The sequence below is a fragment of the Rattus norvegicus genome, chromosome 15 (assembly GCF_036323735.1).
Source record: "Rattus norvegicus strain BN/NHsdMcwi chromosome 15, GRCr8, whole genome shotgun sequence".
NCBI lineage: Eukaryota > Metazoa > Chordata > Mammalia > Rodentia > Muridae > Rattus > Rattus norvegicus.
Genome location: NC_086033.1, coordinates 39157965 through 39179170, shown reverse-complemented (window position 1 = coordinate 39179170; position 21206 = coordinate 39157965). Strand labels below are relative to the sequence as shown.

The window sequence follows — 21206 nt, the reverse complement described above, 5'->3', positions numbered from 1 at the left end:
TGCAGATCCTGTTACTACCTGCATCCTGCGTGGCAGGGCTGCCAGAAAGGAAACACGCGACCGATCCCCTGAAATGACGAGGGTCGCCTGTTCTCCATCACTGTGTCATCAATCCTCCCTGACTGTCTGCTCTGAAGAATGTCCAAAATCCCTTAAGTAATGGCGTGGACAACCCTTTTCCCACAAAAGTAGAAACTGTTCTAACTGTGGCTGAAACATAAGGAGTGCTTGACTAATAGCAAACAGCGAGTCACTGGAATTTTAAAGAGTGAGATGAGAAGACTCAACATTGGTATTTAGGATCAGTACACACATATAATTGTACTTTCTAAAGTATTAATGAGTCCTGATTATCTGTGGTCTCTGGCTGCTTATTGGTGTCAACAATTAAGCCACTAGTGGGTTCACAAGAGGAAAACATTACAGGAGGTGCCGGGATGTATGGGATGTGGGACCAGGCAGTGTACCTTGTCTCCAACCCCTGCCTGTCTGTCATGAGCTAAGCTGCTTTGCTCTGCAAACCTTCTATGCTATAATGTTCAACCTCACCAGTCTAGAAACACTAGAGCCAGCTAGCCATAGACAGCAGCCCTCTCCAACACTGAGGTAAAACAAGTCTTTCTTTTTAAATTGTTGGATGTTCTAGCGACAACTAACTTACAGACTAACAGACAGAGAAAGGGTAGCTCCCTTCCCTTGTTGGTCTCTGATTGAATTTTCATAACTAATGACATTGAATGTTATGTATGGATTGGCCTTCTATTATCTTCCTTGGAGAAGCAGCTCTTGAAATCCTTTGCTCATTTTAAAAAGTGGGTTATTTGCTGTTATTGTTGCCAGAGTTCTTTATGCATTTTGGAGATTAAACACTCATCAGACACACTTTTTCTACCTACTCTGTGTGGTGTCGGTCACCTTCACGGTAATGCCTTTTGACTACAATTTTCTAAAGGATTAATGAGTCCTAATTATTTGTGGTCTCTGCTTGCTTGCTGGTGTCAAATCTAGAAACTATTGTGTAATTCAAGGTGAAGACTATATGGAGCCATGTCTTCCTTCTTTAGTTTTAGCTCTGATGTTGAGCTCCCTACTCTGTTTTGAGTCTTTCTGTGCCATGATATGCAGTTCAGTTTCACCCTCACATGTGGGCACAGCTGAGCCATCACTATTCTTTTAAAAGGCAATTATTTTCCCAGTGACTTGTCTTGGCAGTCTTTAATGAATAAACTGAGCATAAATGAATGGGTTTACTTCTGGAGTCTCAGATTCATTTCCATAGACCAACACATCTACACACACTCACACACACACACACACACACACACACACACACACACACACTTTCTATCACCGTCCATGTTGGCCCCATAGCTGTCTCCTCACGGCTCATCCCGGCTGCTATAGGACTTTGCTCACCAACCTCAAACCTTCTGAGAGGCCCATGGCCTCCAGGACTGCACAGACCTCTCAGCAGATATAACCTATGCACCATGGTTAACACGGGGTAACATTCAAATTCGAAATAGCTGTGCCCAGATGGAATACCACTTCTGGCCCCATGAGCACAAACACTTCGCTACCATGTCAGAGTTCTCACCACCACATCCTGTCATCGTGTTTTTCCAGTCATGTGTCCTGGGCGATGTTTGTCAAAGGACATAAAACACGTGAGGGAAACAGGAATGCTGGGGCTAATTATGAGCTGTGGTGAGGTTTTTCTAAATAATTTAGGTCTAAAACTGGTCTGTCTGAAAAACATTTTGTGACTTACTGGAGGAAAAAAAAAATCATGGGCCGAGGCAGTTAATACTCATTTTTTAAAACTGTGGGTCATTATACATGAGTGATTTGTGGAAGCAATACAGGAGGCCATGCCTAGCTCTGAGAGAAACAGAGGGAAATTAGCAGAGTATGCAGTCAGGGCAACTTTTGATCTGAGACACTTTGTTTTAGCATTAGGTCAAAATGCTTAAATAAGAAAAGCAACACTACTAAAGAAGAGAGAAAAAGGCAAAAAGATCATCAGGAAACATAACTTAAGATGGTGACCTCACAGCACATGCCAAGGCCTATGGGCAAGCAGGCAAACAGAAAGGGCTCTGAGGCTCTCTGCAGCTGTCATTCTTAGACACTCATGCTTTCCAAGCATCCGATTGGACCAGGGTATCCCAAATCCCTATAGATCCCTCCTCCATTGCTCCTAACTACATGTAGGTTGACTCTTACCTAAAGACAAAGAATAGCATTCAGTTTTAAAGTTAGTTTTAGCTAGCCACACTCAGCTGTGCCCCCTAGAAACAAGAGCAGTGCATGTCACAGGTTGTCATGGTGGACTAATTCAGACTCCCGAGGTAGCAATCTCACAGCAAGGCAGGCTGTCTTTCTCTGACTGCACATGCTGTGAGGAGCACCACTTTGGGGGAAGCTGGGTGAGGGGAACATGGTGCTATTAAGTAATTTCAAGGGAGAAGTTACTAGAAGGCAGTCTAGACCAAGCACCAGGACTCCCCAGAGGACAGGCCTCTTTGAGATCCCTGAGCTACAGTGCTGCCGGCCGCTCAGCAGTCGGACGATGCTCTCCGCTCAGTGTCCTTGCTGCAGTAGGGCGGCTCAACAGCGTCCAGTGCTGTGCATTTGCTCCAGTGCTGTGGTCCTCAACTACACCTGGAGCTGCACTCTGTTCTCCACAGTCTTCTCTGTTTCTGTCTTCGCTTTTAACTCAATCTACGACTGGTTCAGCTGTCTGAAGGGTAAACTAGGTTTCGAGGGGGAAGCAAGCTAGCAGAAGTGGTTCTGAGAATGTAAACCGTGCTTGTTTTATAGATTCCCCTTGCTTCCATTTAAAGGACTCAGTGATGTGAAAGTATTTAGACTGCACTTCGGGTAAGTGGGAAAAGGTCTGCGCTGCAATGGAGTAAATCATTTCCCAGGCTGTTTCTTTCTGGCTTTTAAGTGTCTGAGTTTTTCTACATGATCTGAGAAAGTTCGGTTCATTTTTCACTCCCCATAAATCAGACTATTTCAAAGCTTCCTGGAGACACAGAAAAACACACACATGTGAAAAGAGAGATTGCCATCAGTGCTAAGTCAGGATCTGAAGACAGTGTTGAAGACAGTGGCCATCCCAGCACACATTACAAGGTGTGTCAGAGGCGAATTACTTTAACGCTTGGTCATAACAGACATTAGAAGGACACAGATCTGCCCTATGGCCACTTAAACAACTGGCTGGGTGTCGCAATGAGGGCCCCTGGTAGCCTGGCAAGTGGCTATTCTTAAAAAGCAGAGACAGCTGTCAATCTCCACGGACAAGAGGCTGACACAGTGTGCTCCCCACTGAGTCAGTCTCCTGTCATCTCCTGGCCCATTCCACCAGCAACTGATGAATCTGTTTCCCCACACTCTTTCATTGTTTGGATTCCCCTCAAGCTGTACCTCAGTTATCCCACTACTCATGGTGATAGTGCCTATTTGCTGTGCTGCTTAGACCACGTCAGCATCACCATGATGAGTTACAACAACGCACCCGGCAGAGACAACTTAAGAAAGAAAAGGTTTATTCTGACTCACAGGCTGAGGTGTAGACGGACATGGTGGGGAAGCCATGGCAGCAGGAACATGAAGGGCTGGCCACCATCACAGTCAGGAAATAGAGGGAGATGAACTCCAGTGTTCAGGGCCTTTCTTTGTACTCAGTCCAGGGCCGCAGACCTTAGGATGGTACTATATACACTTGGGCTGGCTCTGTCCCCCTAACCTACCCACTCGAGACACTCTCTCCTGATATCTCCTAGGTCCCGTCACGCTGGCAGCACTGACCACCTGCATGTATGTGATGCTCACATACAGATGAACCTGACACACACAACCTGACCCAGACCTGGATGCTAGCTTTCTCCATGCCACATGACTCCTGCATTACATCACGCCTTATTCAACTCGGGCCCAGAGCAGTCCCCTCTATATCTGTTGTGGGTGCTCTGGGTGACACTGCGCCCCCACACTACTACTTCAGTCTTGTTTTCAACATTAGAGCGTGCCTCCTACACTTGGGATGTTCTCTTCCTTCAGATATAGCCATTAAGTCTCCTTCTTAATGGTGGGCCAAACGAGAAACACCCCATTAATACCATAAACATAGCGATGATGAGCATCTTTTTTCGTTATTATTTAAGCCTTATTTTTGAAGTTCGAGCAATTTGCACCAGTCTTGGACAAATGGAAACATGCAAACCCTAGGAAAGACAGCAAAAATTCTGCTGAGCAGGAACTAGCCCAGAGAGAGAGAGAGAAAGTAAACAGATAAAAAAATCAAACACATAAATAGATGGCAAGAGAGATGTCTAAGAAGGACGTCACAGATCCATGCCCGGAGAGCAGGAGGAGCAGGGGGCGACAAACGGTGACAAAGGTAGCCATTCTAAAACTCAAGGACAAACACAAATTACACATATGATGATGCAGCCAAAGTGAGAGCCTCTGCCGTGGCAAGTCAGAAGCAGAAGGAAACTTGCTGCACACAAACACTCTGAGAAGTTCTAAGAAGACCTTCGCATACAGGAGAGAGGAGGTATCAACAAACGTCAGGGAAACCAGAGTTGGTCCTGAATCTCACACCTCACACCCACAGCTATTCGAATCAAGATTTGAGAATAAACAAATAAAATCAAAAGAGTATCAAAACAAAATATGGACAAAGAGTTCGTATTAAGAAGTCTTTGAGCTGGGAGGGGGCTCAGCAGTTAAGGACACTTACTGTGTTTCCAGGGGACCAAGTGTGATTCTCAGCCCCCACACTAGGCTGTTTACAACTGCCTGTAACTCTAGCTCCAGGAATCAATGAGTCACCCTCTTTCTGGCTCTGTAAGCAGTGCACTCACACACACACACACACACACACACACACACACACACACACACGCACGCATGCGCGCACACACACACAAACAGTAACAGTAACTAAAGAAAAGTCTTGTTTTTTGTTTTTCAGGCAGGGTTGGGAAATGCTAAGACATTATTATTCAAACATGATAAAGGACTATAAGAAAACTCTGATAGTTCTTATTAGAAGACAGAAAAAAATTCAATCCAACCAAATAAAGCTTTTTGAATATTAAGAGAATTATGAAAGAAGCTGACTCAATAACTATGAAAAATAAGATAAGAGGATAAGATATTAATGATCAACATAAACATGGGAAATAGACTCTTCTCACCCTTCTCTATATAAAGACAGGGAATGGTGTCAGTTTGACCAGTAATAAAAGGTAGCAGGCAAAAAGCTGTAAGTTACAGTACTGTCAAAATTAAAGTGAGTAATCGGGGCCATCAAGGGAAAACCCTTGCAGAGCTGTGCAATGTGAATATGCTGTGTGCATCTTTATCCGGCTGTCTGTTCTTATGGGTGTTAGCTAAAGTGGTTACGTGCACAAAGACGGTTGTGTCACAGGGACACCTGCAGGTCTTCTAGAAATTAAAGGAGAGTTAGGGCCAAGAGAATGGAGTTAGGGTTTGGGCTGAAGTAAAGCACTAACCCCACAGGAGGACAAGGCCCAGGAAACCACAGCGGGGATGAGGAAGCCACGCCGTGGTGAGCAGGTAAGTGTCACTCCACTCTATACAAAACAGGGTAAAGTGCCACAGAACTATTTGAAAGACCGATCTAAACCTCAAGTCTTAGCTGCCTGGGTGCTGCAGCCTATGCACAGAAACTGGACGGCCTACACTGTTAGGAGCTGGGAGAGCAGGTTCAGTGCTGGCAGGAGTCTGGGAGGACCTGTCCTGGTGGACGGATGATTGATGCTGGTTGACGGATAATGGCCAACTGCAGACAATGACAGGAAGCTCAAACATTTCTAAGACACTCAAGCCTTCAAAAGCACTCCAGCTCAGGCCGTAAGGGGAGAGGCCCCATGGCCTCACCTCCCAAAACCATCCTACTGTGACCAGAGCTTCAACCATTCTCATCTATCAATGTACGCGTGGTTTATCCACGCCAATACCTATTTTAATGCTTCCTACACCACGGCACTTCTGTGCAGTGGCTGGCAATATGTGCTTATTGCCTCAGAGCTCACTGCTGTGCAGGGCAAGGCTCTTCTGCAGCGAACTTCGAAGCTCTTGTAGGAAGGGGAAAGGTATTTACACCCAGGTCCAGGGCTGTGTGTGCCACATCAAACAAGCTGACTCTTTGCAACAAATGTCACTTCAAAGAGCGGTTCCCCTCTAATGGCACAGGAAATGGGGGGACTGGGGAGACTGTTGTCTTTCTGAGTTTATGATTAATATAAGCTCATTACTGAAAAAAAATGGGATACTACAGTTAAATAAAACTTAGCAAGGGGCTAAGGATGGCTCAGTCAATAAAGAGCTTATTGTGCAGACACGAGGGCCTAAATTCAGACCCTCAGTTTCCAGGAAGAGGGCCAGGTGGAGTGGCATGTGCTACCAGCCCAGTACAGAGCCAGGACCCCTGGGGCTTGTCAAGCTTAGGTGACTGGTGAACACAGGACAGGCTTAGCAAGAGACACTGTCTTAAAAATAAGCTGGGGATGGACTGGGGAAGTGGCTCAGTAGCTAGGAGTGTGTGTTGTAAAAGCACAAGGATTCAAGTTCAAATCCACAGTGTCCACATTAAAAGTTGGGCATGGGTGTAACCCGAACACTGTAGGGAGGAGGGCGCTGACAAGATTACGGGGCCTTGCTGGCTACCAGTCTAGTTCAGTGATAGAGCAGTACACCCAAAATTCCTTCTGTTCTCCACTTAGTTGAATTAGGGTGCACACCTGCACACGTGTTCATGCATGCACTACACATATGTATAGCATAACATAACACACAATAAGGTAGAGAGCAACAAAGGAAGACACTGATATTGACCTCTGGCCTCCACACATGTGAACTGACACATACACATAAAAAGAACAAAACTCATTCTTAGTCCACAATGGGTGATAAACATGTATTAATGTTCTCCTTGGCCTTTTTTTGTCAAAATTCAAAATCACTTCTCTAAATTCCCATTCCCACTAGACTCGAGAACAGTCTGATATGCTGAGAGTGCACCTCAGATCACCACATGGGCTGCTAGTTAGGCGATGACAAAGCAGGACCCAGTAACATGAAACGCAGGCTCTCCTGTCTGAGGACAGCTGCTCTCCTCACACTATCTAACATAAAGGGAGCATACACAGATGGGCAAGATGGCAGCTCTCAGCGCCACTGCCAAGGGGACAGACAGTCTGCATCACTTCCGTCCACACATCCCTACTACAACAGTCACATGGTCTCAGTTTCCAGGGACAGGGAACACAACTGTGCCCCTGCTCAAGAGAGGCAAGTGGTACTATTAGCGAGCAGGCCTAAGGGCGACCATGGTGGCCCCAGTGCACGTTACGAGAGTCTACAGTTTTATTTGTATTTATACTTCTTTAGCATGAATCTCCCCAAATAACTACTGGGTTAGGTAGGTATATAAGCTCTTCAGGTGTTGATCCTTCCTTCCAAATGTGTATATACATTTATGAACAACACCTAGCCCAGTGTATCAAAGCTGGCGTCTAGTGTCACAGTGGCTACACCAATGTAGAGCTCCAGGTTGTTCATGCTCATTCTGAGTGGCAGAAAAATCAAATGATTTTCACATATCTGAACAACAACTACATAGCTGCGTATTACGTATAAATTATACATAACTGACATAACAGTAAGTGAATAACACGGATCTGCCTTTCACTCCTGGCCCACACTTTGTCCACTATCTTATGTGAGATGCTTTTGTTTTACTGTCATTGTTTTGGGACAATGCAAATAAGAGAGCCCCAGTCCAGTGCGACTACATATTTGTGGACCAACACTGTCTGTGACACCTCGGGCCAGCTATTCAATCCTCATTTTATGGGTCCCTGTACACAGCTTCAGTTTGGGACATTCAGCACATACATGGCTTTTGTAACTGTCCTTTGCAAACTATGAAAACCTCTCATTCGTGTGCCCCCTTTCTGACTCCCAGTGTCTACACAATGGGAGGGGGGTCCCGGGCCAGGCTCACCCCATTCCATTCCATCTCTCCTGCAGCCATTCCTTCAACATCAGGTAAGCACTCAACAGGGGCCACCCACCATATTGAGCCATTCTCCCAGTGTCATCAAGACAAGCCATCCACTTGGCTGGTCTGAGTGCCCGGCACCCCACTTTCCAACCTCTTCTCTATTTGTCTTCTGCCAAGCTCTCTAAAACCCAGTCACTGGCAAAACTACATTTATTTTCACTGGCCACTTTTGAAGATTCCCTTCACCCGAGTCCACCAAAAATATGACCACCTTTCTAATAATGGCTTCCTTCTCCCAAGCCTTGTCTGTCACAGGTCTGGAAGAAATGGAAGAATGGCCTTTGTGTTCCAGACCACCCTGCTTTGCTCCTTGGTCCATCCCACAGCTCTCACGCTCCCAACAGTGGACCGCAATGACCTTTCACTGATGTTACCCCTGTCAACAAGCATCTCAGCTCATTATCAGCTACCCTGACCCTTGATCTCCCATGAGCCTGTGTTCTCAATACTCCCCAGAGTCCTCTCTACCGCAACATAGCCTTTCACCCCTCATTACCACTGCTGAGTGGTTCCTTTCTTCCTGTCCCGCTCAGCTCCCACTCTTCTATCAGACTCTGTCAGATGATAGACAATCCAGTGGTCTGCAAACATTTGGAGAACCATCAAATACAGAGCACAGTGAGACGATGCTCGGCTTGAAGAAAGGCTATAATCGGAAGAGCTGGCAGTACTGAGTGCTGTGCAGGATGCAGAACAAGTACACACCTCAGTCTTGCTGGAGGCAGGAACTGGCGTGACCACTTTGCAACAATGCTGGCCAACAGCTAACAGAAACAAAGGCCTGTGCTCACCAGAAGACACAAGAAAGTCTTCACAGAGCCTGCGCATTGCTCTATCGCACACCGTTTCTGGCATAGCACATTTTAGAAGATTATTTTATTACTGACAAACATCTGAATATTTCATTAGTCATTGTGTCCTGCTGCATGAAGCCTGGGTGAGCGGACCATGCATGAACTCCAGCTTAGGAGGAGGAGGCAGAGGAGGTGTCCCTGCTGCTGAGTGTGCACCTGCTTGCTGGGGCAGCCAGTGCACTGTCACCTCCCTGGGAGGAAAGGAGGAAGAGCAGTGGGAAGGAGCCACTAAGCGCTGCAGGGCTGAGGGCTTCATACATAACTGCCTTTCTCAGCCAAGCCGCTCCTATGGAGCGCTGAGGATCCGGAAGGGACTCTTCACGCTGTGGTGCTTTTCACACCTCATGAACGCTTAATCAAGCCCATATCTTACCTTCCCAAAATGCCATTAAAATGTCCACTCAGTAGCATCCCTTCTTAAAATTCCAGGCAGGCAGTTTAGAGGCCCTGAGGAGGATCCAGAGGTCCTTAGGTATCTCCAAGTGTCCTTCGGCATGCCCATCTCTCCATGAGCACTAGAGACCCCGTGTTCTGTGTATATCCCCTATGGCTGATAGTGTGATTGACCTTGGAGTCACTGGAATAAAGGATGCTAAAAATAGAAACACGTGAGCATTGCTCAAAGCACAAAGCTTCTAATATTCTGGAGTGGGGGTGGGGGGTTCATTATATCCAAGCTGCAGCAAATTACAGGCCAAAGGGTGGGCAACACTATCACAGAAACCAAGGATAAAATGAACTCTGGCAACTTGGCTCAGAAGACTGTTATAAAAACAACCCAGACGACTGTGTGTTTTAGAGCTAGAGTTCAGTTCTCCCAGAAGCTGAAGCCATAGAGGTTTTTAGAAAATGAGTCAAACGTGAGATTAGTGTTCCAGTTTACAACACGTGTGTGTTTTAGTTACGAAGCCATAGTAAATCTAGCATGTCAGGCAAGGTAAACAAGTTCTCCGTTGTTTATGTAGCCAAAGAGGAAAGGAATTTAACACACCATTAACCACTTAGGTGTCTCTAGATATACACCAGACGGCTCTATATTGAAGATAAACGACAGCAAAGATAAGTGAGCATGGTTTTCTTTAATCTACCATTTGCTAAGCAACATTAAATATTCAAAGGTAGCTCTACCAAAGCCAGACCCTCACCTCACTGAGATTTGCCATTTGCAGGGCAGCAGGAACAAAGGGATGGGAGGGGACTGAACTGTCCCAAGAAAATGTTTTACCGCAGAATTTAAATTGACTACTCCCAAGAGAAGAGTAAATATTTAACTTCTCTGGGGCACTTTTCTCTAGGGGTGTGTGTGTGTGTGTGTGTGTGTGTGTATGTGTGTGTGTGTGTATGTGTGTGTGTGTGTGTGGGGTGTATTTGTATATGTGTGTCCACATACATGCACAGGCAGACAGACAGATAGAGGAGGAGAAAGTCATTCTGAGCCCAAGTTGACCTCACAATTCTAGCAATGCTCCTGCTTCAGCAGTCCAAATGCTAGGCTTACAGGTGCGAGGCACCACACACATGTAAAGAGCCCCAGTAAGAGTTCTTAATAATCTTTGAGCAAGGGTAAGAGCAGCAGAGTGGCAAGTAGGCTTCAGATGACGCCTCCAGAAAGGCCCTGTGTGCTCAAGCTTCAGATGACGTCTCCAGAAAGGCCCTGTGTGCTCAAGCTTCAGATGACGTCTCCAGAAAGGCCCTGTGTGCTCAAGCTTCAGATGACGTCTCCAGAAAGGCCCTGTGTGCTCAAGCTTCAGATGACATCTCCAGAAAGGCCCTGTGTGCTCAAGCTTCAGATGACGTCTCCAGAAAGGCCCTGTGTGCTCAAGCTTCAGATGACGTCTCCAGAAAGACCCTGTGTGCTCAAGCTTCAGATGACGTCTCCAGAAAGGCCCTGTGTGCTCAAGCTTCAGATGACGTCTCCAGAAAGGCCCTGTGTGCTCAAGCTTCAGATGACGTCTCCAGAAAGGCCCTGTGTGCTCAAGCTTCAGATGACGTCTCCAGAAAGACCCTGTGTGCTCAAGCTTCAGATGACGTCTCCAGAAAGACCCTGTGTGCTCAAGCTTCAGATGACGTCTTCAGAAAGGCCCTGGGTGCTCAAGCTTCAGATGACGTCTCCAGAAAGGCCCTGTGTGCTCAAGCTTCAGATGACGTCTCCAGAAAGACCCTGTGTGCTCAAGCTTCAGATGACGTCTCCAGAAAGACCCTGTGTGCTCAAGCTTCAGATGATGTCTCCAGAAAGACCCTGTGTGCTCAAGCTTCAGATGACGTCTCCAGAAAGGCCCTGTGTGCTCAAGCTTCAGATGACGTCTCCAGAAAGGCCCTGTGTGCTCAAGCTTCAGATGACGTCTCCAGAAAGGCCCTGTGTGCTCAAGCTTCAGATGACGTCTCCAGAAAGACCCTGTGTGCTCAAGCTTCAGATGACGTCTCCAGAAAGGCCCTGGGTGCTCAAGCTTCAGATGACGTCTCCAGAAAGGCCCTGTGTGCTCAAGCTTCAGATGACGTCTCCAGAAAGACCCTGGGTGTTCAGAGTTTCTTTCACCAGCCTTATTTTAAAAAGTGTGTATATATATATTTTTTCTCCCTCAAAAGTCCTTTAATCCAGATGGTAAAATTATTTAATTTATAACTACTTGTTATAGTCATCTTTCATCCATAATTTAAAAATTAAAACAGCGACACCACCAAAAGGAGCTCATCATTGTCTGGTGCAGTAAGCAGCCATGCCAGTCCATAGTAATACTAGAACTAAGCAGTGACAGCGTGGCTCAGGCAAGGCTTAGGAAAGAGAGCTCACCTACGTGTAGATCTCCTGTGCTCTACCCCCAGCACCATTAAATTCGTTCATTCATTGGTGGAATTCCCTGTGAAAAGCTTTACATATTTAGAACTAAAAACTGAAAACAATTTTAATTAGCTTTAATGCAACATACCCATTGGCGTGTAGTTCTCTCTGCAATATCACTATATTATACTGTATGGGTATACCATTCACATACTTCACACAAGGAATCCAACACAAAGCTCCTAAAAGCTATCAAGTGAGCAGGAAAGAAGACCTCAGGGTCATTGTGTGCATGTGCGCTAAGCCCCACACTGGGAAGCTGAGACAAGACTGTGTGGCCAGGCCAGCGTAGGCTACACAGCAAGCCGCCTCACAAGCTCCAGGCCAGCGTAGGCCACACAGCAAACTGCCTCACAAGCTCTTCACACTGTAGGATCAGGAAGGCTGGGGGATGAGAGTCAGGGGCACGAGCATCTGGAATCTACAGCAGCTACAAATCTCCCTTCAGCACTCTGGCCTGTCCGTGAGCAGCTACTTTCCCTTGAACGCACAATCGTAGCCACAGAAATGCCAGTTTGGGAATTTGCTTTCCAAATCAAGCAATTCCAACGTGGGAAGCCTTCAGATCATATAAAACCGTATGGTGAGCCTTCATTTATTATGCTCTCCTTGGGAATCAGAGACCACATTCAAAGCAAGCACTCTATAAACAATATTCAAGCCACCATCTAGCCAATGTAACCCTAACATAATAAAGAACAGAACAGTATACTGTTGGGATTGCAGGAACAGAAGTAGAAAGGAAAATAGCATGTTTGAAATTGGGGGTTCTGCTGATATTGAGAAATGGCTGTCCCCATGAAAAGGTCATGTCCAATCATGCAGGCTGGGCTAGTGTTCCTCTGATGGCCACTCCTGCACACCAGAGGTGTCGTCACTCTATCCTCTGCCCTTATCTCTCCAGCACCATCGCCCACAGATTCTCTGAGATCTCTAGGTAGTAACACCCCAATCCACAGAGCTTGTGTCTTGACCTATCTCCTAGGACACATATATGGTGACCCAACACCTAGACAGGCTACAGTCATGTGACATCACACGTACCACATTTCTACTCTCTACAAAACAGCCGTTCCTCGTGGATACCGTGTCCCTGACTGCTGGCTCGGGTGCCAGAGTGGAGTCAGTTCACCTTCTACCAGCATCTCCTAGGCCAGGTCTACCAGTCCTCCAGGCCGGCGAGAGCCGAGCCGGGCTCTGGGGACAAGCTTCTGTTTTGCCAGCCTTCTTTTTCCTGTGGCTTCATTTCAGTTTGACTCAGGCTCAGCTGGCACAGTAGGGAGAGTCTGGGCCACGCTTGTTTGAACAAAAATGTGGAAAGCCACAGTCACTTCTTGCAAATCGGAAAGGCACCTCTTTTTTTTTTTTTTTTTTTTTTTTTTTTAAGAAATACTGTTGGTCCAAGGAGAGCTATGCCAGCAACCATGCTTTACCACCTACTATTGAACAAAGCTCTTTAAAGCACCAATAACACCAACACACCTGCCCACGTGGGAGTCATCTGTTCATGGTCTATACCAGAACTCACTCACTAGGCCGACTGAGAGGGACAGAGGGTACAGGAGCTCTCCCAATCTTTCCTAGACCTGATATCCCTCATCAGCTTCAGAGCAAGCAAGAATGCTGAAACACAAACCTAGTCAGTGTGGTGGTCGGCATACACCAGTCATCTTAGTGCTTCAGTGGCTGAGGCAGGAGAGTGTGAGCTCCAGGACAGCCTGGATAGCTTAAGGACTGTGATGGTTTGCATATGCTTGGCCCAGGGAGTGGCACTATTAGAAGGTGTGGCCTTGTTGGAGGAAGTGTGTCACTGTGGGGGTGGGCTTGGAGACCTCCTCCTAGCTTCCTGGGGATGCTCAGTCTCTTTCTGGCTTCCTTCGGGTGAAGATGTAGAACTCAGCTCCTCCTGCACCATGCCTGCCTGGATGCTGCGATGCTGCCGCCTTGATGATAATGGATTGAACCTCTGAACCTGTAAGCCAGCCCCAATTAAATGTTGTCCTTTATAAAACTTACATTAGTCATGGGGTCTGTTCATAGCAATAAGACTCTAACTAAGACAAGGACCCTGTCTCAAAACACAACAGCAACAAGTTACAAATCTAGAATACCAGAACAGCAAAATTATAACACTGTATACAATCTGGGTTACAATGGAAGAAACGGGCAATCACTTTGAAAGAAAAGATTCTTAGGAGAGGATTAAGTCATTAAAAAGCAACAAGGACTAGAGATGACTCTGGTTAGGAGTGTGCACTGCCCTTGTATAGGGTTAGGCTGCTGTAGTTCTGATCTCAGCACCCACCACAGGCTGTGACATCTACTCCTTACTCCAGCTCCAGGGGAAGTGAAACCCTTCTCCAGACCCTGAAGGCACCTTTGTTCACATGTGTATCACCACAACACACATATGCATATGATACCCAAATAGAAATATATTTTAAAAAAGCAATATGACTCCATCCATAAAGAGATGGAATCCTACAGAAAATCAGTCTGTGGGACTGTGATGTAAATTCACCCTATAACTAGCTGAATAAGACCTCTGGGTTCCCAGCATCAAACTACTGCTATGGAAAACAAGTCAAGTGCAAACTGACTTTCTCTAGTTTACAAAGCGGTTTAGCACTCAACATAAATATTAATGAGATGCTGACACAACGAGGCTACTTACCCACTCAGAGAGTCAGTACCCATACTTCATAGGTAACAAAGACAGTTCCAGTAATGTGAACAGTACAGTCATATGAGTTCAGTTTTATCAAAGCGAGGCACACCAAGGAGTAGGTGGCGAGACAATGATCTATGAAATCCTCCCTGGATAGTGGACCTGTTTTTCTGTGTGCTGTAGCTTCTGGGTCTCGTGGGAGAGACTTGGGCTTTGAAGCTAGTGATCCTGTACTGCATCTCCCAAATATGGCCGAGACTTTACTCCCAAGAAGAGTAACTAGCACACATAAGGAATGTTCCGAAGTACATCTGTGACCATTGCCTATTGGCTGACACCACAAGGAAAGCACCCAGATACTTTGTATAGACTCTGTAAGCCCTAGAAATACTCTCTAGGTTCTCACTCAACTTTTATTCTTCAGGGAATGAAACTATTTGAGACAAACGATTCCTGGAAACAAGTTAGTGGGGAATACTATAAAGTCACTATGATACTGTCTTCTAGCCAACATGGCCCTACCACCCTGTACTCTGTCTCCTTTGCTTTTGCTCAGCACCCAACCTGCACATCTGGCCCAGTCCTAGAGCTTACCTCTGCTTCTGCACCATCCTTTACATGCAACCACTGTCCTGGTTCGGGCCACCATCGGTTTTGCTATGGCACAGGACACCCTAGTATGGGTCTCTCAAAACATACTCTTTATCTTTACCCCATATAGTGGAAACAAAATCACCTTTCAGTAATTTCAAAGATTTTCTGAATAGCAAGAATACATTTCGATTAATAAAGTAGAATGGTCAACTCACCAGCTAGACAGCCACCCAGTGACTTAAGCTATAAATACTGCTGTAGCACACACAGTCCCCTTCCCAGGCCAGAGTAGATGCACCAGCTGCACTGTGAGACTCCCTTGCTTCGGTGGTGGTTTGAATAGGAATGACCCTCATAGACTCATGTGTCTAGTGCCTGGCCTGTCGGAAGTAACACTAATAGGAGGCATGGCCTTGTTGGAGTAGGTGTGGCATCACTGGACAAGGTATGTCACCGGGAGGGTAGGCTTGAGGTCTCATAGGCTCAAACTATCCCCAGTGTGGAACAAAGTCTCTGTGGCTTTCCATGGAAGTGCTACTTAGTTCGACTTTCTTGACAGCAGCTTATGCCTGCTGGACTCAGTAAGTCTGCCTCTTAGTTTCTCCTTCTGTACAGTGCTTTTCCTGCTGACAATAACCTGGGCTTTTCACAGAATCTTCTCCATTCCCCTTCAAAGACACCCACAACCTGCTATAAACTCCTTTCTGTAGTCCCTGGAACCAAGAGTACACCTCAGCATGCTGTCTCCACTGACTGCAGGAGATGAATGCTGGCCCCAGAGCGCTCACATCCAGTGTTAGTGGAGAATGCCCAAACTCCCTCCGAAATGCGGGATGTGTTCTGCACTCCTGCCCACAGTGCCACAGTCCTATGATGCCATGGCCTGAGAGAGAGAAGTTTCCCTTCCCCCTTTGGTATGATGTAGAGTCTGTGCCGCTCTATGTTGGAAATACGGAATCTGCTTTTACATTTTATGGTGGTCACAATTAAGAGATTTCCTTGAGTCCCAGAAGAGAATGTTGAGACTGTGGGCGACCATGCAGGCTTTTGAAGGTGGATTAAATGCATTGTGCATTTTGACAGGCCAGAAGCCTATGGCGTAGAATACGGTGCTCTGAATAATGGCCTCCATAGACTCATGTGTTTGAATACTTGGTCCTCAGTTCATGGAACTGTTTGGAAAGGATTAGGAGGTGGCCTTATTGGAGGAGGTGTGTCACTAGGGGTTGGCTTTAAGGTTGTAAGAACACTGTGCCATTCCAGTGTGCTCCCCAACTCTGCCTTCACTCCAGTGTGCTCCCTCCTCTGTCTCTCTTTCTCTCTGTCTCTTTGTCTCTCTGTCTCTCTCTCTCTGTCTCTCTCTCTCTGTCTCTCTCTCTCTCTCTCTCTCTCTCTCTCTCGTGGCAGTGGCGCAGATGTGGCCCTCAGCTTCTCTTCACTCTGCCATCATGGGCTTTAACCTTCTGACACTGAACGCTCAATTAATGCTTTCTCTTGTAAGTTGCCTTGGCCGTGTTGTTTTATCACAGCAATGGAAAAGTGACTAAGACACCGGCTAAAAAACAGTAGAAGACATGGTCCTCAGCCACTCAGCTCTATAGGTTTGGAGAGTCCAGTGACTAAGACACGGAGTAAGGAACGGCAGCAGACATGCTCCTCTTAGTTCCTCAGGGTTTGCAGAGTGTCCAGTCCTCTCCTCAGGGTTTTCAGAGTGTCTGGTCCTCCCTTAGGGTTTGCAGAGTGTCCAGTCCCCCCACTATCTACGGCTGCAATCATTTATGGGGCTCACTCCCCAATGGTTATTTTGTGTCGCACCTACATTAATCTTGACTTAAGACTTATTTATTTTTATTTTGTGTTTGGGTGTTTGGCCTGTGTGTGTATGTGTGGATATACACTTTGTATGTGCCTGCTGCCTGTGGAAGCCAGAAGAGGGTGTCATAGCCCCTGAAACTGGAGTTACAGATGGCGATGAGCCTCCATGTAGGCACTGAAAATTGAACCCGGGTCCTCTGAAAGAGCAGCAAGTGCTCTCGACCACTGAGACATCTCTTTCGCCCCAAGTTGCATTATTATTTTTAGAAAACTAAGTGGAATGTTTGGTGAGAACAACAACAACAACAACAAAAACCCACAACAAAACAAAAAACACCCTACACAAGCCCCAGAATGTCCACAAATTAGATAACAGCTATTAAAACCTAGGAAACAGCTACTACTCTGACTTCCATTGTTAAGAGGTTGTTCTCATCCACACCAACGCTCCCTAGCATACAAACTGAAGAGCTCACTAGATCACAGGTTAGAGTAATAAGTGATAGAAAATCAAAACTAGGCAACGAGAGCCATGGCTCTGTACTTCTAGAACATTCAGCTTATAAGATGATATGAATCTAATGGCATGGGGCACTGTAAAGGTCAAATGCCCCCTCAACTGGCACATAAATTATTTCTGAACATAATTACTAGTGAGGAGACAGTGACCTGGGGGCTTGTTAAAATTTAATGATTAACTTAGTCTTTGACATCATCTGATGTCTAATCCTTTAACTTGGCACTGACTTTGTCTTCCCACAGCTTATGGAATTCTCTTAACATTACCTCCTTATTGAACTGACTAGGTTGGACAGACACAATCTCAAGCCAGTTATAGCCAGCTCACCTCCTGGACAGGGGAAATAAAACCAACCCAGAGAACAACAGAGCTGAGAACAGAGAAGAGACACATTTGCAGTGATGTTATAGAAGACCTAGGTTCAGTTTAGCTAGAACCAGATACATCTGTACCTTTCCAGTGATAGACTCAATACATACTCTCTCTCTGCTTAAATGCTTAGAAAGCATTCTAGTGCAGGGTGGAGTTCCCCTGTGCTCTTATCACCGACAGCTAGGAAGCCATGAGAAATGAGTCCACACTGCTGAGCTAATCGGTTGTTCCTCTTTCCACAGGAACCTGGGACTAGCCAGAGAAAGTTTAAAGTGCCTTTGGACCCCAGTACATCACTATCTAACCCTGGGGAGGACCTCAATAGGCTCAATGAGAGGAGAGTACTTACAAGACTAGGCCAGTTTAAGAGGGAAATTAGAGTTCTTTTTCCAAAGTCAGGCACTTAGGACTTGGACATGGCAACCAGCCTCCTATCCTTTAGCTTAGCAGGGCACTAAGTAAGACAGGATATAAAGACTACAGCCCAGCCCCTGGTACAATGCAAGGTACTCAGTAAATGTTAGTTCTCTTTGCGATGCATGCTAGGACAATCTCAACATCTATGTGTAATTAAAAACAAACTAAAAAGAATACTGACGAATCCCAGGTTCCCAGGCACGTGGGAAGCACTGAGAGAAAAGAGAAAATGCACAGAGCAGGGGGATTCTCACATCTGCCCATGAAAAATGTTCAACACAAATATAGGGGTCTCAGGTCTTCCAGGAGGTATTGATGGTGACCTAGAGAAATGAGCAGAGCCATTCACAGCATGATGGACTAAAATGCGGACTTACAGTGTCAGGAACATAGGGTAAGCCATAAAACTGCTCTTGTGTTTCCATGAGGATGTCTGTGGTTGACTTCTTCAGGGGATGCTGGCCATGGTAGATTTGATCCAGGGCGGCATAAAAGACCTAGGCAGACAGAAACCTCTGTTTAGCTTTGGTAGTCCATCCTGTAGTTAAGATGTGGTCAGTCAAAGATGTCGTAAGTGCACCAGAGTGGCAATTATGAACCACAGCTGAAAAGACTCACAGACATAAATATGTGTTATCTGAGACATACTCTGAACCATGTATATAACCAGTCAAGAGTTTAAAGGGGTACTCTCAAGCTTTCCATAATAAAGGTTGCCGTTCAGTTTTGAACCTTATCCATCATTAAATTTGTGGCCACAAAACTGGAATTACGCAGTTATAAATACGTTTTAAAACATCAGAATTGCAGCTTGTAGTGCCTGTATCTAACAAATCTTGTTCGGTGTCCTCCTGGATCCCGCTCATCATCAGGGAGAGGTGTGAGGCGGTCAGAGTCCTAGCTTTGTGTCTAGAAGGGAAGGACCACTAAGTGACACAGCTGTGCAGAGAAGGCTGCAGAAAGCATCTAGGGCAGTAGAACACAGAAGGGGCAGACCCTGGTGCAGCTGCTGCAGGATTTGGAGCAAGGGACCCACAGATGTCAGCTCTCTATCAGGAAGAACAAAGGAAACAGCTGCAGCAGGGGAGGGGGAGGGGCATCCTCTCGAGTTGAGGACAGTGACCACCGAACAGAGGAAAGCAGCACAGGAAATCTGAACATAAAATCTGGACATCTGACCTGGGCGCTGGAGTGGTACCGCAGTGTGAATTTACCGTGTAAGAAACATGGAGTGTTTTAGTTAAAGAGACAGTCTGACGTGCAGTTACACCGCTGTGGTGAGTCTTTCTGGCTTAGAAATGGAATCTGCAGAGAATGCACAGCTGCTGACTTGAAAGAAGTGAGGATTAGTTTGGATAAAAGGAAACATGTAAATGACCCCTGGCCCCTGCCTTCACCTACATATAGAATTATGCTTGTGAATTATAAAGCTAAGCTAAGCCTTCCCTGGAGAAGCACAGACATTTTCTGAACACAAACATTGTGTTCCTCTAGCTGTCTAAGTAAACATACAGCTAAACGAGGCTCTCTCAGCTCTGCCATGAGCACTAACGGTGGACAGTGAGGACCCAAGGAACCAGAGCCAGCAGAGAAAATGATTATCAACTGAACCTTGCTCTAACCTGAGCTGTGGGGGACACTTTTTTTCTACTCTACAACAAGCTAGAAGTCAAGGGCTTTGTTTCTTTGACTATGCCTTTTAAATTATGTAAATGTGGACCTGTAGAAACACTTGGTTCCAGTTTGGTGGCACTGTTTGGAGAGGTTTAGGTGTGGCCTTGTTGGAAGAAGTATGTCCCGGAAGGGGGTTTTGAGAATTAAGGACTTCATGCCATGTCTAGTTCATTCTTTCTGCTCTGTGCTTGAAGCTTACAATGCGCACTCTCGGCCGCCTGCTCCTGCCTCCAGACCTGCTCGAGGCGGCTCTGCCTGCACTGTGATCGCTCTCCAACTGTAAGCCAAAAGGCTCTCTGTTCCTTAAGCTAGCTTCAATCACTTAGTACACTGCTGCACTCCCGGAGCCAAAAGCCTTAGCACCCTACAGAAGGACGCAGCCCGTCTGTTACAGCACACGACCGTTTCTAACATACTAACCACCTCAGAGCCTGTCCACCGCTCCCCTGCACTGCAGCTTAGAGGCAGGGCACAGCCTCTAAGGAATAGAGGCTAGGTCATAAGGAATGGCTCCCCCCTCCCACTCTTGCTTATTCTTTTCGATGGGAGGGGAAGAACAGTTGGTTCCTGGTTTAAAATAAAATCATCGGAACATAATAAAATTGTGGTTCAGAGAGAAAGCTTCATGAGACTTCTAAAAGCAAACCAAAAGGCTTCGGCGCCAGGGCTGCACAAGTATGCCATCCTGGCACTGAAAGACTGAGGCAGGAGGATCACATGCAAGGCCAGCCTGGGCCATTACTGAGATATCGAAATCAAAACAAAGTTAGAAAATGCCTTTCTCCAGGTCACACTATTATTAAAAAACTGAAATTAATTTTTAATTGGATTCACATGCATGGCCACTGAATAAACAAATCAGATGAAAAGCCACGGTGATGGCTATAACCATTCTCCTCACTAAAGAAGTCAAGAACAGAAGCCAGGCCTGTTGAACACTCCAGATATACGGCATACCCCAAGGCAGAACACATATCAAGATACAACAAACAGATCCCATTTCTTATTGCTTTCTAGGGATTGAATTTACTGTCTGGGGTTTGGGTTGAGAATTTTTAAAAACCAAAGGCAACTGGAGAATAGTTTCCGTCTGAAAGAGTTAACGGGATCATGAAAGGGTGCTGCTGAGGTGCAAGGCAAGTGTGCAGGGACTGTTTGTTTCTGTTAATCTGTAAGGACGAGACACTCCCATAGACAATCTCAGTAAGTGCAAACATTGGAGCATCTGGTAACAGACCTGGCCTCCAGATGGTCATCACAGTGTCCTTGTCTTCATCTCGTAACCCAGGAAACTACCTACAAATACCATCTAAAACTAATAATAATTACTGTTTAAACCTCAC

The 21206-nt window shown here is 46.1% G+C and overlaps 1 protein-coding gene across 3 annotated transcripts in view; it reads right to left on the bottom strand.

Moving 5' to 3' along the window:
* Positions 1–21206, bottom strand: part of Mipep (mitochondrial intermediate peptidase) — a 125615-nt gene that overhangs the window by 48745 nt on the left and 55664 nt on the right. For all 3 annotated transcript variants that reach the window (XM_039093685.2, XM_008770779.4, NM_031052.2), the window contains one exon: positions 18567–18686. In XM_039093685.2, the coding sequence (XP_038949613.1) occupies positions 18567–18686 (120 nt within the window). The remainder of the gene's footprint in view (positions 1–18566; positions 18687–21206) is intronic.